At 38.9% G+C, this 17,743-nt stretch overlaps 1 protein-coding gene across 2 annotated transcripts in view; it reads right to left on the reverse strand.

Annotated features, from left to right (window-relative positions):
• Positions 1-6,915: 6,915 nt before the first annotated feature.
• The window catches only part of LOC102908778 (cytochrome P450 3A31-like), a 30,810-nt gene continuing 19,982 nt past the window's right edge, over positions 6,916-17,743 (reverse strand). For both annotated transcript variants that reach the window (XM_042268098.2, XM_042268096.2), the window contains 6 exons: positions 17,171-17,298; positions 15,493-15,562; positions 13,426-13,586; positions 11,829-12,055; positions 10,198-10,360; positions 6,916-7,456 (listed from right to left, as the gene is read on the reverse strand). In XM_042268098.2, coding sequence (XP_042124032.1) covers positions 7,361-7,456; positions 10,198-10,360; positions 11,829-12,055; positions 13,426-13,586; positions 15,493-15,562; positions 17,171-17,298 — 845 coding nt within the window. In that variant the 3' untranslated portion in view covers positions 6,916-7,360. The remainder of the gene's footprint in view (positions 7,457-10,197; positions 10,361-11,828; positions 12,056-13,425; positions 13,587-15,492; positions 15,563-17,170; positions 17,299-17,743) is intronic.

Here is a 17,743-nt window from a genome sequence, read left to right on the forward strand (position 1 = left end):
TTATTTCTTTGTTAAGTTTCAGTCTGGTAGATCTATCTTTTGGTGAGAGTGGTGTGTTAAAATCTCACACTACTGTTGTGTTGGGTTTGATGTGTGTTTTAAACTTTAGTAGTGTTTCTTTTATGAATGTGGGTGCTTTTGTATTTGGAGCATAAATGTTTAGAATCGAGACTTCATCTTGGTGGATTTTTCCCATGATAAATATGTAATGTCCATCCTGGTCTCTTTTGATTGATTTTAGTTTGAAGTCTATTTTATTAGATATTAGGATAGCTACACCAGCTTGTTTCTTAGGTCCATTTGCTTGGAAAGCCTTTTCCCAGCCCTTTACTCGGAGGTAGTGTCTGTCTTTGGAGTTAAGGTGTGTTTCTTGTATGCAGCAGGTGGATGGGTCCTGTTTTCTTATCCATTCTGTTAGCCTGTGTCTTTTTATAGGTGAGTTGAGACCATTGATATTGATGGATATTAATGACCAGTGATTGTTAATTCCTGATATTTTTTGTGGTTGTGTTGTCCTTCTGTGGTGTATGTTGATGTGGGATTATCTATTGCTTGATTTTTCATGGATGTGTTTAGCTTCTTTGGGTTGGATTTTCCCTTCTAGTGCTTTCTGTAGGGCTGGGTTTGTGGACAGGTATTGATTCAATCTGGTTTTATCCTGGAATATTTTGTTTACTCTGCCTACGGTGATTGAGAGTTTTGCTGGGTATAATAGTCTGGGTTGGCATCCGTGGTCTCTTAGTGTCTGCATGAGATTTGTACATGATCTTCTAGCTTTCATTGTCTCTATTGAGTAGTCTGGTGTTATTCTGATGGGTTTGCCTTTATATGTTACTTGGTCTTTTTCCTTTGTGGCTCTTAATATTTTTTCTTTGTTCTGTGTGTTTAGTGTTTTGATTATTATGTGGCGAGGGGACTTTTTTTTTCGATGCAGCCTATTCGGTGTTCTGTAAGCTTCTTGTATCTTCATAGGTATTTCTTTCTTTAGGTTAGGAAAGTTTTCTTCTATGATTTTGTTGAATATATTTTCTGTGCCTTTGAGTTGGTATTCTTCTCCTTCTTCTATCCCTATTATTCTTAGGTTTGGTCTTTTCATGGTGTCCCAAATTTCCTGGACGTTTTGTGTTACGACTTTTTTGTCTTTAGTGTTTTCTTTGACTGACAAATCTATTTTCTCTATTGTGTCTTCAGTGTCAGAGATTCTCTGTTCCATCTCTTGCAATCGGTTGGTTATGCTTGTTTCTGTAGTTCCTGTTTGTTTAGTCAGGATTTCTATTTCCAGTATTCCCTCAGCATGTGTTTTCTTTATTGTCTCAAATTCATTTTTCAGATCTTGGAATGTTTCTTTCATCTGTTTAATTGCTTTTTCTTGGCTTTCTTTGATTTCTTCCCATTTTTTGTTCGTTTTTTCTTCCATTTCTTTAAGGGAGTTTTTTATTTCCTCTTTAATGGAGTTTTTCATTTCCCCGTTAAGGGAAGTTTTTATTTCCTCTTTAAGGTAGTTTTTCATTTCCTCTTTAAGGAAAGTTTTTATTTCCTCTTTGAGGGAATGTTTTTTTTTCTTCTTTAAGGGCCTCTATCATCTTCTTAAAGTCATTTTTAGGGTTGATTTCTTCTGTTTCTTCTGTCATAGTATGTTTAGGTCTTGCAGGTGTAGAATCACTAGGTTCTGATGTTGCCATATAGATCTTTATGTTGTTGCCTGTATTTTTGCACTGGCGTGTACTCATCTCTTCCTTTGCTTGGTGCAGGTGGTGTCTGTGTCTGAGAGTGCCTCTCTTGTTCTAATTTTTAGTCTTGGTTTAGTAGGGGTTCTTGGTTAAATTGGTGCTATTGGGCTATTTCTTCAGGGGCAGCTGATCTCAGTCGGTGAATTATATACTTATGATTCTGGTAATCTGGTTTGGTGGCTGGGTAGCGCCTTCTTCTGTGTTCCCAGGTCACATTTTGTTCATTGGTCAACTCCTCAGCTGATCTTATTTCTTCAGACTTCAAACTGTAGGCATCTGAATCCTCTCCCAGATGGGTTTCAGCTGAGCAGGGTAGTCTCACCAACACCTCCAAGTTGTTGGGTTTCACAGGATCAGCAGCTGGGATCTGGGTTGTCCTCAGACGGAGTGTTCAGATTTGTTCTGGTTCCGACCTACGGAGATAGCTTCTTCCCCAGGTGTTGGGGTTAGGGGCGTCCCTGTTCCAAGCTGCGTCTGCTTGTCTCCGTCCCTGGGCCTGTCTACCTCTGCGGTCCGCCGCCGGGCCTGTATGTCTCTGCCAGCTGCCTCTGGGCCTTTATGTCCCTGTTGGCCACTGCTGCCAGGCCCGTCTACCTCTGTGGGCTGCCTCTGTGGGCCTTCCTGCGTCTGCTTGTCTCCGCTGCTGGGCCATCTACCTCTGCGGGCCACCGCCGCAGGCCTACCTGTGTCTGCTTGTCTCTGCCGCCAGGCCTGTTTACCTCTGTGGGCTACCGCTGGCCCTGAATGTCTCTGCTGGCTGCCTCTGGGCCTGAATGTCCCTGTCGGCTGCTTCTGCTGGGCCTGTCTACCTCTGCGGGCCGCCTCCACGGGCCTACCTGCCTCTGCCTGTCTCCGCCGCCCGGCGAGCCGCCGCTGGGCCTGTCTACCTCTGTGGACCGCTGCTGGGCCTGAATGTCTCTGCTGGCTGACTCCGGGCCTGAATGTCCCTGTCGGCCACCACCGCTGGGCCCGTCTACCTCTGTGGGCCGCCGCTGGGCCCGTCTACCTCCACGGGCCGCCACCGCAGTCCTACCTGCATCTGCTTGTCTTCGCCACTGGGCCTGTCTACCTCTGTGGACCGCCGCTGGGCCTGAATGTCTCTGCGGGCTGCCGCCGGGCCTGAATGTCCCTGTCGGCCACTTCCGCCGGGCCCGTCTACCTCTGTGGACTGCCTCCGCGGGCCTACCTGCATCTCAGTAATGTGTCTTTAATGTGCCCTTATGTTTGGGGCATAAATGTTCAGAATTGAAACTTCATCTTGGTGGATCTTTCCTGTGATGAGTATATAATGTCCTTCTTGATCTCCTTTGATTGATTTTAGTTGGAGGTCTATTTTGCTGGATATTAGGATGGCTAAACCAGCTTGCTTCTTAAGACCGTTTGATTGGAAAGACTTTCCCCAGCCTTTTTATTCCGAGGTAGTGACTCTCTTTGAAACTGATGTGTTTCTTGTATGCAGCAGAAAGATGGGTCCTGCTTTCATATCCATTCTGTTAGCCTGTGTCTTTTTATAGGTGAATTAAGCCCATTGAAATTGAGCAATATTAATGACCAGTGATTCATTCCTGTTATCTTTTGATGGTAGTGTATGTGTACGTCTCTTCTTTGGGCTTTACTGCTGTAGGGTTATCTATTACTTGTGTTTTCATGGGTATATCTGACTTCCTTAGGTTGGAATTCTCCTTCTAGTGATCTCTGTAGGGCTGGATTGTTAAATGAATGATATAAATACAATTAGAAATATACATATAGCATTTTCTAACAATATCAATTTCAAATTTGTATACAATATAAAACAATCCAATCCAATGTAAAGTATTTAAAACTAGTAATTGTCTTTTTCTTCTTTTATTTTCTTTCTTTCTTTTAAAAAACAAGAACCTTAAATCTAATCTTTCCTTAGCCTTTTTCCTAACCCTTGACAACAACTTGTAACCAACTCCCCTAAACAATGAAAATTATCCCAGACTCAAAACCCATTAAAAAGACCAAAAAACCACCCACTTCACACCACCTCTTTGGGAATGTGGACATTGTATTCTTTTTTTTTTTTTTTTTTTTTTTTGGTTTTTCGAGACAGGGTTTCTCTGAGTAGCTTTGCGCCTTTCCTGGAGCTCACTTGGTAGCCCAGGCTGGCCTCGAACTCACAGAGATCCGCCTGGCTCTGCCTCCCAAGTGCTGGGATTAAAGGCGTGCGCCACCACCGCCCGGCCATTGTATTCTTAAAATTGCTTCCTGCTGGGTATGGGCTACATTATCTTTATCCTGAACGAAAAATTTTAGGTTAATTGCCAAATTCTAGGAAAGGTAACTATATCCTTCATTATCCAGTCTATGTATAATGCCAAAGTTCAGGGTTTATCTCAAATCCTTATTCAAGTTTTCTTTGAAACTGGATCATCTCAGTTAGTCATCTCAAAATTGCTCTGAGCACTTTGTAGTTCAAAGCTGATCTGTAGATGATGTTTGTCAGCTTAGTAATATTATTATTGTCCACATGGAATTGTTGTTGTGGGGCCCCATCTTCTTCCTAGAGACTTCAGTTGATGTTAGGCCTGGCCGTGATTTCCTGCAGAAAACTGATAAGAGACTCAAACACAAAGACATGTATATACAGCTATTGAAGCATTTTTTCTAGAATTAGTTAGTACACTATATGACCATTCATATCTTAACAAAGTTTAAAATGTATATATATATATATATATATATATATATATATATATATATATATATATTAATCTTGTAAATTTTGATATAAAATTTATACTTTAAGAAAAGTTTAAAAAATCAGAATAGAATCAAAGAATTGAGATCAGTAATAGAATAGTCCCTTAATTAATATGGCTTTTCTCCTGTCCCATAGCAGAAGATGGCTCTTTTATTCTGGCATGATACAGGGAGTTTGCATTTTCCTTTTAACAACATGCTTGAGTTTAAAGAAGGAGAGAGCCATTCTCCAACTCCAAAGTCAGCTTTAAATTTTAATTGAACTGGGACTATTAGAAGACCAATAGTGTTAAATCTTTAGAGAAAAGCAGAAGCAAACATTTAGGAAGACATAAAATTTTTTAGATAATATATACCCATATGCCATTTCACTCTCTTTCCTGGGGTAGATGATTTGTCCCTTTTCATCAGTTGTCTCATTTGTCCTGTGTTCTTCAGATTCTTTAACCTTCATTCTCCCTAAAAGACAAAAACAAAAACCTTTCCCCAAGGTACAAGTTGTTATTGTTATTGTTATTGTTAATGGTCAGGGAAAAGGCTAAAAAAGGAGATTAGATTTAAGGTTCTTGTTTGAAAAAAAAGATAAAGAGTAAAGAGGATGTAGATAAGAGGTAGATTATTGAATCTGTTCTGAGAAGAAAAAAGTAAGGATATAGATATGGTATCAATAAAAAAGTGATTATAAAATCTACTTTTAAAAGTCAAATAATAGTTTTAAATAATTTACATTGGATTGAATTTTTGTATAATGTATTCAAATTATGTATATTGATACCAGTTTGAAATTGATTTTGTTAGACTATATTGTATATGTATTTCCATATTATTCAAGGTATTGTACCTATACAGTTCATTTAATAATGTAATGCCACTTGCTAATCCTTGAAAGTTATTGTTAACAACTGGTTAGGATGTAAAGAAATTAAAATTAGTGGTAAATCATTACAAATGAACTTGTAGTGTTTCAAGGTCAAGCAGAGATATAGTTTAGATAGACAAGTCATCTTCAAACCCTTCAGAGATCTACAAAATATAGCAGTTAAGATGTTTTAATAACATAGATTTTTTTCTTTTTTTATGACTATGAGACTTGTCTACCCCTGGCAACACCAATCAACTTCAGAGAAAATGATAGGCATTGAAGAAATTCCATATAAAGTTAACTTTCACTGTGGCAAAAGTTAGCCACTAGGCAAGAAAGTGTCCTCAAATCGACTGCTGACAGTATGCTATCCAAAATGGAAAAGCAGGACACAAACCAAATGACTGCTGATCTTTGCCAAGACAAGGTAGGAAGGCTCTTTAGAAAATCCTCTTCACAAACGAGTCTATCAGATATGCTAAGCCTGTAGGCTGAAGAGGATACCTGAAAGTTGCAGAGAAACCTCAGGTGATTGTCCAGGCAGCTGGCTGTTTCTGTCACATTTTTTGGAAGTTGCTTGTTTGTACCTCCTGTTTTACTATGTAATATTATTCCCTTCTTGGGTATCTGAGGGAGTTGAAGATTAAATCATTGTACTTACAGTTTTCCTTGTCAACAATTCAGAAAAGAAACTCATTAAGAGGTGTTAAGTGTTTAAGTTTGAAAGACATCAAAAGATAATTTTTGGTGGATAATATAAATTAGGATAAAAGGTGAATTAGGTACATTTTGGACACACAAAAATAGGATAGATAATGGAATCTTTTCTCTGAATTTGTCAAATGCAAATGGACTAGACATAAGTTAGGATAGAAAGTGTATTAGGTACATTTTGGACTCACCAAACTAGGATAGATAATGGAATCCTGTCTCTGAATTTGTCAAATGCAAATGGACTAAACATTGTTGATGTATTTATTGCTTGTATGTATTGTATATAATTATTGTACTTATTGTATATAGTTTTCTTATTAGTTATAACTCTTTTATTATTTGGACAAAAAAGGGAAAAATATGGTGATATTTTATCTGTGTTCCCCAATAAAGTTTATCTGAGGATCAGAGAAAAATACCAGCCACTAAAATAAACATAGAGGTCAGGCAGTGGTAGCCCACACCTTTAATATTATCAATTGGGAGGCACAGATCAGACTGGATCTCTATGAGTTCAAGGCTACACTAGGAACAGAGGCAGGCATGGTGGCACACACCTTAAATTCCCAGCACTAAACATAAATGTCTGGAGGTCTGTACAGAGAGACAGGAAGTGATGTAGCTGAGTGGAGAGGAAATGAGATGGTAGAACAGAAGGGCATATAAGCGTGCATATACAGGAAGTAGGTCACTTTGGGGGGGATCTCTAAACAAGTTAAGAATGTGGCTGGCTTCTCTCTGCTCCCTCAGCTTTTCACTCCAAGTTCTGGCTCCAAGTTTTTTATTAATAAGACCTATTAAGATTCATGTTATGGAAAGATCTGGGAGGAGTTAGATCAAAATACTTTGCATGAAGCTTTCACAGAATGTAAAAATACATTTTGTTGGGTTTTTTAAAGAGATGTTAATTTATATTTTCAGTGTAACAATATTGTAGAACATTGGAGCTAAAATACAGGATACCAATTTTACAATTAGAGTTGTTATAACAGTTCACATTTTCATTAAAATTTATTGATCAAATTACAGAGCCATGGTACTCTCAAAAGAGCTCAAAGGAAATTGATGGAGACAACCAGATGTGGGTCGAGATGGTCCCATGAGGACCAGAGAAGGTGAAGTTCTCATTCTGTCAACTGATTTAGTTATTTCCTTTATATTAGATGGTACTCTGTATTGACACTGAGAAAGGTGAATGGATGCACCAAGGCCAGTCAATTAAGCCTCATCTTCATCTGGGTTTTATTCATGAAGTAAATTAAAGATTCCAGTATTCTTACATATCACCTTCTTGAAGAACATAGCAGAAGTCCTTGAGAGAAAGTCATACTCCAGTTACGATCACATTCCGTGGTACAACCTTTAGAACAATAGGTTTTGCTGGTAGAAGAAGTAGTTCTTTGTCTAATTTCATAGGTATCTGCAACAGTATAAGAAAAATATTGAGAATCAATGAGTGAACCAACAACAATGCCTAAAGAAATATAAAAAACCTTCCAGGATGATGATGCTTTGCAGATACATATAAACTTTATTTAAGGTCATGTGCTTTGATTACCTTATTCTCCAAGCTGTGTCAATTAGATGTTGAAAGCATGGTTCCATATTTGGATGAGGTAAAATATTTGCTGAGACTCTACTATACACAGGGCCTGCGATGAAGTCATGTTGGTTTATGTGATTTCTGTTCTGTGCTAAGAGTAAAACAGATGAATTTAATTTCTGTTTTGTTTTGTTTTGTTTTTCTTTTTCAAAACAGGGTCTCACTCTGTAGCTGTGGATGTTCTGCAACTCACTCTGTAAACTAGACTGGACTTGAACTCACAGAGATCCAACTGCTACTGCCTCCTGAGTGCTGGTATTAAATTCATGCACTACTAAGCCCAGTGAGTTTAACATATTTGAGCCTGATTCTTAGTTAATATGTCATAATACTTTGTTTAAGTTCCGAAAAGTAATTTTTGTTTAGATGAAACTTGCAAGTTGAACACTGAGAGGGTGAATTTCACCTCTGTGAACAGCCCTCAGCTCCTAGATCATATGTCACCAGTACAGTTGAGCCCATTCAGGTCAAGTCTTTAGGAGGACAGATATTTGCTTGCTTTTCCAGTATCTATTCTTGGCTTTCACAGATGAGTTGAATGAAGAATTTTGAGTCCTACAGTGTTTTTAATGATGTTTTAGGCTCATGCTACTTAGTGATGGAGGGGGAAAGCCTCCAACCAAGTTATCTTCTTGTTATAGGAGAAAGGAGTGGAACAAAGTTGTCATAGAGATAGAGAATTGTCAAATTTAAAATGAGTGAAATTTCCAGACAATCTGTGACATGACAGGTGTGCCATTGGCTCTCAAAATATGAACATTGATTTGTCTGTCTAAATCCTTATTCATATTTATGATTTAAATGCTTTCATGAGAAAATACTAAACTAAGTGAGGTTGTGTGTAGGTAAAGCCATGCAACTGCCTTAAATCAGAAATCACAGAATAAACATTGTCATTCCTCTATTCATCTAGACATAAAACTAATTGACAAAGAGAAAACACATTCTAAATATACATGTCCCATAAATTTTACCCATCCCTTTGCATGAAACAAGAACAAGTTTTCCAGGAAAATGTAAATCCTTCTCTAAATGTACCATATACTTCTTTTAAAATTTAAGTAATATGTGTGTGTGTTTCCTTGAATGCATAAAATGATGTGTATAAAATATATACAAACGTGTTCCTATTAATTTTTAAATTAGTTCAATGCTTTTATGGAAGAATATTATAATTGTAAGCTATACTTCAAAACATTTACCAAAGGCTTTCAATGCAGAAACTTTTCAGAAAAAAAAACTTTTTGGACATTGTGGAATAAATGATATGAGGTGATAGAGAAAAGACAGGGTATGTCCTTCAATACTGAGAGAAAAAACACAACTAAACTGGAGGCTTTAATCACAATGTATTAACATAGGTGATAAAAAAAAACAACCTGCAGTAGCCAAAAGTAGACTATAAAAAAATGAGGAAATAAACCCAGGAGGAAGAGTCATTGGGGAATGAACTAGAACTTGAAGTATAAGAACAGAATATGAAGGACATGATTTATTTTCTGGAGCAGAGCTCTTAAGAAGTGAGGCAGAAACATCAAGATGCCTCATAAGTTTGAAGTTCATTATAACCAGCAACCTTTTCAAGATTTTTTTATTCTTATTTTATGTATAGGAGTGTGTTTCCTACACATGTGTATATACCACATGTGTGAGGTCTCAAGAGAATCCAGAGAAGGACATCAGAGGTCCTAGAACTAGAGGTACAAATGGTTGTGAGTCACCATGTGAGTGCTGGGAACTGAACTCAGGTCATTTGTAAGAGCAGCTAGTCCTCTTAACCACTGAGCCATCTCTTGAGTCCCAACAATTGTGTTTTAAAATAATGACACTTAACTTGGCATCACATGGGAAGTCAGAGATGAACTTTTAAAGCCATTTGGGTAAATTATTTTAGGATTTCACAAATAGTCATTCATCATGAATTTTTACTTTTGTTTTTATACAGGGTGTCATGTAGGCCATGCTGGCTTCAAATTCACTAAGTGGCCATGAATTACTTGAATTTCAGACCATCTTGCCCCCACCCAATGAGTGCAGGGATTCCAGGTATGCATCACCACTGCTACTTCATGCTATCCTGAGGATTGGAACCAGGAATTTGTGCATGCTTGGTAAGCACTTTTCGAACTGACAATCATCCCTAACCCCATATATGAGTAGTTAATGTACAGCTAGTGGTTGACAAGACTGTCAGAGAAGGGCTTTTGTGAGTTCCTGAAGAAGAGTACACCACTCAAGAAACATGAAGTCATGATCACTGCACCTCTTGATGGCATGTGACATATCCAATCTCCAATGTACATGACTGAAACTTCAAACACAATGTATGTAATCCTGTCATACTGGCCTGCACTAACTCTTCATCATGCTACACTTGTGCTCTATATTGACCCAGAACAAAAAGCAACTCAGCTCATACATGGATGAAAATAACTCATTTGGCCATAAAGCAATTTGCCAAACCTCAAACAAGCAGATTTGTTCTTATACACGGAATCTTCAGTTGTAAAAAACTGTCTCCCACAAAACATCATTTATAGAGATAGTTTTCCCCTCACCTGTGTTTCTTTACAAGGCTGGAAGGAGAAGTTCTTCAGAACTTTAGTGAGAGCAAGTTTCATGATCATGAGAGCAAACCTCATGCCAAGGCAGTTCCTGGGTCCGTTACCGAAGGGCAGGTATACATAAGGATTGATGCTGCCCTTGTTCTCCTTGCTGAACCTGGAGACACGGAGTAATTATAAGTCAACAAAAGGTAGAAACATAAGAGCTACATACATGTGTTTATCTTTAGACATCTAACTGGTAACATACAGGTAGTTTGGGAAAGGTTCATTGAACTTTTGCTTCAAGGTTTTCGGCTGTGAGAAATTGTACACTAAAGGTCCTTTCCATCACACTTGCCCTGTAAGAGTTTCCAGATGGTAGATAAGACAACTTCTGTTTGACAGACTATTTATCCTCTGTGTTCCCTAGTGTAATTATGGTGTTATGGGATAGAGGTAACCAACCACTGTCTGGTTAGATTGCAGTTTCAATTTACAAAGGGAATTAATGCCTGGTACTGCAAATCTGCTCAAAATCTAATGGCTATGGAGGTCATAGGCTCAAAGGCGAATATACTACTGTTGTTTTGCTAAGTAGACATCGTATCAAACTGTCTTCCAAATACTAATGTTTATATACAAATATTAGTGCTGCTCTCAGCCTTGATCAGAGAACTTCTGATTGCTGAGGGAGACAGTTAACGCTGAGACTCATAACTGGTCAAATTGCTGAAAAACAGTGATGGTGGAGTGCTCAGCACTTAATGGGACATCAGTATCATTCCCAACAAGGTTCAGAGAACATCTCAGAAGAGGGGGCAGAATAACGTAAGAGCAAGGGAATGAAAGAGTGCTGTGAAACACTATCATCTGGACAGGACACAGTCATTTTACTCTTGCACACTCAGGAGCTGGGGTTGCCTATACAAGACTGGACCCATGTTGATACACTCTGTCATGGGTGGGAAGGGAGCTCATGAGGTTCCATCTCCCTAAAGAGCTATTGACAATTAATGGTTTCTGTGGTAGGAGGAAGTTTCTCTTCAATGAGTATAGCTATTGGTGAGTTGTTCATTCTCCAGTAAATAACTCCTATACCTGCTACTCTTATTCAAGCAACCCTAATTAACCTCAGGAGCCACAAAAAAGAGGAAGACATGAAAACAAAAGGAAGACTTGATGGGGACAAGTAGGGATCCAACATTTGGGAGGGAGAAGAGAAATGGTAATATGAGGTGAAATGACCAAATACATTATAAAAGCATGCAATTGTCAAAGAATCATAAGAGAGGGGGGGATAGATCTCTAAACTCTAAAAGTACATTCGGGATAATGCTGGGTTCATCTCTGAAAAGCATGTGCCAGTTAGACTGAAGAAAAATGGGTTCCTATCTCACACTTAGCTTGGTCATTTGCGACTTGAGGTAAAAGAAGAAAAACACTCTGTATTTAAATTCTCATATTTTCTTCCCTGTCTCTCATCCCCTCTCCTCTGTTTCCCTCCTTTTCTCTGCCATTCTCATCACAGAATGCAAATGGATGCAAAATCACATTTAGATCATCTTTCCATAAGAGACATCATAGCATATAATATACAGACATACATGGTTCAGGGTGGTATACCACTCCTGGGATTCTAGTACCTTTCAGGGCAAAATTCCTCAGGCTCTGGCCAGTACTCTGGGTCACAGTGAAGAGCATAAATTGGTACCATCACTAAGGACCCTTTGGGAATAAACACACCATCAATTTCAGCATCTTGTTTACAGGCCCGAAAAATTCTGTTAGTAATTGTGTATAATCTGAGGGTTTCACTCAACACCATGTCGAGGTACTCCATCTCCATCAGCTCATCATAGTTGGGAGATTCCTGGGAAGAAAGAAAAAAATAGACTTGTCCTGGAGGAGGTGGGAATGGGGGGTAGGCTGGGGGTAAGGGGAGGGGGTGAGAGGGGGGAGAATAAGGGAACCCGTGGCTGATATGTAGAACTGAATGGTATTGTAAAATAATATATATATATATGTGTATGTGTATATATATATATATATATGAGCAACACTGAACTGATTTAGTAGGCTCTGTGTGTAAGAAATGTATACATACATATATATGTCTATATATGTGTGTATATCAATGTGTATTTGTGCATATATATGTATATATGTGTGTGAAAACAATAATTTAAAAAGTGAAATTGAGAGGTAGCTCAAGGGCACAAGATGGGTTGGAAGGAGGAGAGACACAGGAAAATGATGTAATTACTTTTGTAATTAAAATAAAATAAATTTTAAAAAAGAAAAGAAAAAAGTATGTGCTGGGATTTTACATTAACTTTCAATAGGTCTGATTTGTACTGTTGTGTTCTCAGTAGCTCCAAAGCTGAATTCAGCATTGAAAAGGTCCTAGGCAATTACAAAACATTTTATAATGTTTATAAATTATTTTATTTTATGTGTTAAGATGTTTTGCCCACATATGTGTTTTGTGCATCACATGACTGCAGTGCCCACACAAGTCAAAAGAGGGTGTCAGATCCCTTGTAACTGGAATTGCAGATGGCTGAGATCTGCAATTTGGGGACTAGGAATCAAACCAATATGCATCTTCTAAAAGATAAGCCAGTGCTCTTAACCATTGAGCCATCTATCCAGCCCCTTACAAAATGGTTAGAATAACTATCACTCAGGGCTTAAAGATGTCTCAATTTGTGAACTGTCTACTATGAAAGCATGAGTTCAGATACACATCATTCATAAAGTCAGACACAGTGGCACACATCTATAATCTCAGCAGTGGGGCAGGGGACACAGAGTAAAGCCCTGCCTGGTGATCATTGGGCAGACTACCTAACAAATTGATGTGCTCCAGGTTCAGTGAAAAAGCATGTCTTAAAACATGGTGGGGGGCTGGAGAGATGGCTCAGAGGTTAAGAGCACTGCTTGTTCTTCCAAAGGTCCTGAGTTCAATTCCCAGCAACCACATGGTGGCTCACAACCATCTGTAGTGAGATCTAGTGCCCTCTTCTGGCCTGCAGGGGTGTGTGCAGACAGAACACTGTATATATAATAAATAAATCCAAAAAAAAACATGGTGGATAGTGATTTACAAAAATACCCAGTGTAGGTCAATGATACACACACACACACACACACACACACACACACACACACACACACACACACACACACACACACACTAGTGTCTCCTTTTCCCTCCTCCACCAAGCACCATCCATTCACCTTATTGGGCAGAGCCACATCAATCTCCCCCTGCAGTGTCTTCTGCATATCAGGGTGAGTGGCCAGTAAATACAGGGCGAAGGAAATCGTATTGCTTATGGATTCGTAGCCACCAAAAATAAAGATAATTGACTGGGCTATGATCTCCATGTCAGACAGAGCTGGAAGTAAGAAAATATTTCAGGAAAACAGGTCAGGGAGGACCATCACAGAAGAGATGAGGAGAAAATCAAATGAGACTCCTGTTTCCCTAGAGATAAATATGGAGAAATCATTCAGTCACCCTGGGGCTGTTAGCACCCTGACATCCATGGAACACAGCCAGAGAAGGGGAAGATTGCTTCAGCCAGGATGTCCCCTGGTTTATGCTCTGGTCCTCATCAACCTCAGTGGGCAACTTCACCACATGTAATTTATTCTGTTTTACAAGTTGCCTTTATTTTTATTTATGTGTATGTATTTGTGTCTATAGGGGGTGCCATGTGGGGGGGGTACCCATGGAGTCTGAGGAGGGCATCTGATCCCCTAGAAATGGAGATTTAGAAACTTTTGAGCTTTCAGAGGTAGTTCTGGGAACTGAACTTCAGTCTTCTGCTAGAGCTTAAGGTTTTTTAATGTGTGTGTTCACACATGTGTACAAGTGCCCGTGGAGGCCAAAGATGGCATTGGAGCCCATAGGGCTACAGTTACAGGCAATTGTAAACATTTTCCATGAGTGTTGTGATTCTATTGTTGGCAATTATTTGCTTCCAATTAGTTTAAATGCTTGCTACTAAACTGAAACTGGACTATAAATCCACAATCAGTGGGCATTTTCAAAATTAAAATCTATTTAGCAATCAAAATTGACAGAGAAGGGCTAAGGACATTAAGCTCAGTAGGTGGAGAGCTTGCCTAGCATGCTTGACGCCATGGGTTCAATCCCCAGGACTGTATAAACTAGGCATGATAGTATAGATGTTAAAAGGTAATTCTTAGACACTCCATGATGTGAGGTCAACCTGGGCTATATGAGATCCAACCTCAAAAGGATGAGGAGGTATACAAGAATTTGAAGTTAGCTGATCACATGAAAGGGTTTCAAGTGGACAAACTGGAGAGAATTTGAAACACAAAATGTATGATGACTTTAAAAGGCAAATATTGGGACCTAGAAGATCATATTGTTTTATATAAGCAATTGTATGTACTAGAAATAAGCAAATATATAAGGATGGAAAAATCCCTTTACATTAGCTACTGATGCACACATGTAAATTAAAGTCTGAAAATTAGCAACCATGATAGTAATAATGGTTTTAAATTAAAATATAATCATAGCTGTGAGGATCTAGAGATATCTCAATGGATAAGAACATTTGCTGCACAGGCATGAAGACATGAGTTTGAAGCCTCAGCTGCCATGTAAAAATCCAAGTGTGCTAACACACACCTGTAACAATAACTCTGTGGATTACAGGGACCTTCTGACTGCCAACCACCTCCAGGTCTAATAAGAGACACTGTGTGGAGAGACAGTGCTTGAGGAAGACACTTGGTGCCTTCCTCTGGCATTCAGACAGACACATGTGCATACACATGCATATGCTACCTGAAGAAGATAAAAATCTATAAGTGATTTTTGTGTGAAAAAAAATCAAAAGAACCAGTGTGTTTGTACAAAGAGGCTTTCCTCAGATGCTACTTTTTCATCACACAAACGAAAATCTTTAGCACAGATTAAGGTAGAGAACACATGTACAGAAAACACCAGCACCATTTGGGTACATGCCTCCTGACTGAATGTTAGGAGTCAGATGTCTAGGCAGAGTTCCCAGTCAGTGTGCTGGGAAAGACCTAGGTAACACACAGAGACCACTGAAGATTCCATCGTGGCTAACTTTCATGTTTGGAACACACTTATGCCCCTGTGCTTCTAGAAAATTCCCTGGAGACAATATGCTTGTCCTTCTTTGATTAACTCCACAGAGGTATTCTTCTGCTAGAAAACCTTCCCATACATTTTCTGAGCGGCATGACCACTGCTTGAGAGCTTCCTTGTCCATAGTCCAGAGAGTCCTTGTTTACCTTTATGAGACTCTTTGTCTTTGCAATTGTTATGAGCATTCATCATCAGCTGAAGAAAATCCACTCGGTGCTGGAAGCAGAAAGAGAAGTTGCAAAAATAGAAGGTTAAGCCCCCCCAAAAGACAAATGCATCATGTTCTCTCACATATGAGGATCCTAGCTTCATATATTTTGTTTTGTGCATTCAGCAAAGAATACATGTGGAATTTAGAAAGCCAGAAATGGGCCATTGGTAAGAGGGATGCACTCAAGGAGGGAGGTAGTAGAATACAGGGGAAGTGGAAGAATACAGGTAGAATACTGGTAGCAAGAGTGTTCAACCAAGGGCTGGAGAGATGGCTCAGAGGTTATGAGCACTGGCTGCTTTTCCAGAGGTCCTGAGTTCAATTCCCACCCCCCACATGGTGGCTCAAAACCATCTGTAATGAGATCTGGTGCCCTCTTCTGGCCTGCAGGCATACATGCAGGCAGAACATTGTATAAATAATAAATAAATAAAAATCTAAAAAAAAAAAAAAAAGAGTGTTCAACCAAATAGTGGAGGGATAGGGATGGGAAATGAGAAGCCAGAGGGAGCTTAATCAAAATGAACTGTGAATAAAGAAAGTTCCTGGGATCGTCTGATATTGCAATCCAAATTTAAAAGTATAACAAAAGGGGGGTGTAGAACATACATATTATGAAATAAGAATGAAAAATATTGCAAGCTAAACACTTGAAAATGTATGGGAATATAAGAGGTAGGGGAAAGAAGAGTTAGGAAGTGGCTAACCCAAACAACAGATATATGAATAAACTTTATAAAACCCAAAAAAAATAGAAGGTTAATGGTGAGGTCAGAGGTCAGAGGTGGATCAGCCATGCAGAAGCTTTGATTACTCCAGTTAGTGTTGCTGAAGTCATCACAGAACAAAAGTACCAGTACCTAAACCAGGAAGCCATCCAGCTACCACATCAACCACATTTACAATAAATTACAAGAGATACAAATTTAAACAATAGCCTTGATTTTTGAGAATGTTTTGGAGGAGATGATAATAGTATTTCCCTCCTTTTAAATTATTTTTATGCATTCTTATAGAATTTCCTACATGTATACAATGAGATATGTTTGTATCCACCCCACCATTTCCTCCATTTGATCCCTTCTCTATTCCTTATAACATTTCTTCCTCAAACTTCATGACCTCTTCTTTTTTAATAACCCACTGAGTCCAAGTGGTGCTGCCCACATGTGTCTGGCTGTGGGGCCATCCACTGGTGCAGGGGAAACATACTGGTTGCCACACCCTCCTTCTGCAGCCATCAACTACCAGTAGTTCTTCAGTGAGGTGTGAGGCTTTGTGAGGTCCTCTCTCATCTGTGCTGGAGATTTGGTGGCCTTGGTCTTGTGTAGGTATTGTGCCTTGCCATTTTTTAAAATATCAGTCCAACAGACATCTTGTTTTCTTTCCTATTGCTAAGGGTTAATTCTTGTCTTATTTTCAATCTATTTTTCAAAACTCTAACTTATCCCCCCCAGAAATGTTATTATTGTCTCTATCTCTGTTTTTCTCTCTCTCAATCTAGCCTTCTCTATCTACCTTTAGTGATACATGAAGGGAAGTACACAGCTCCCATGTTCACAGCCCAACACATTATTAAACCATGGACCTCTAAGGGGAGTACCACTTTTTACCTTCTGTTTAGAATCCAGGCGATTTTCCTTCATTCTGTCCATGAACTTTTTGAAAAATGCTATTGAATCCTTTGGGAATATGGAGACATTTAACTTCTCATATATTGGGGTGAGGAATGGAAAGAGTACTGGAAAGGATAGATAGAAAAATAAGTTTTAGTGGAAATGCAAGTTCCATTTAGAGAAATCATGAAGCAATCTAAACAATAAGTCACCAAGTCTCCACCAGAAGCCATTCTCTCTGGGACCTTGCTCACACTTGGTCACCACCATAATGCTCCTTCTGTATTACAAGGTCTGGACAGAAGGCTCAGTGCTTAGCACTGATTGCTCTTACAGAAGACACAGGTTTGATTCCCAGTTTCAACATGGCTACACTTAACCATCTGTAACTCCAGTTCCAGGCTATACCCTCTTATAGCCTTAGCAGGCAATTCATTCATGTGGGAGGCATATGTGCAGGTAAAAAACCAATACACATGAAATAAAAATAAATAACTTTCAAATTTTTTAAAGCAATTCAGCTATGTAAGAGAGATGATCAAAAAGCAGACATTGAAACATCTAACTTTG

The sequence above is a fragment of the Peromyscus maniculatus genome, chromosome 23 (genome assembly GCF_049852395.1).
Source record: "Peromyscus maniculatus bairdii isolate BWxNUB_F1_BW_parent chromosome 23, HU_Pman_BW_mat_3.1, whole genome shotgun sequence".
In the NCBI taxonomy this organism is placed as follows: domain Eukaryota; kingdom Metazoa; phylum Chordata; class Mammalia; order Rodentia; family Cricetidae; genus Peromyscus; species Peromyscus maniculatus.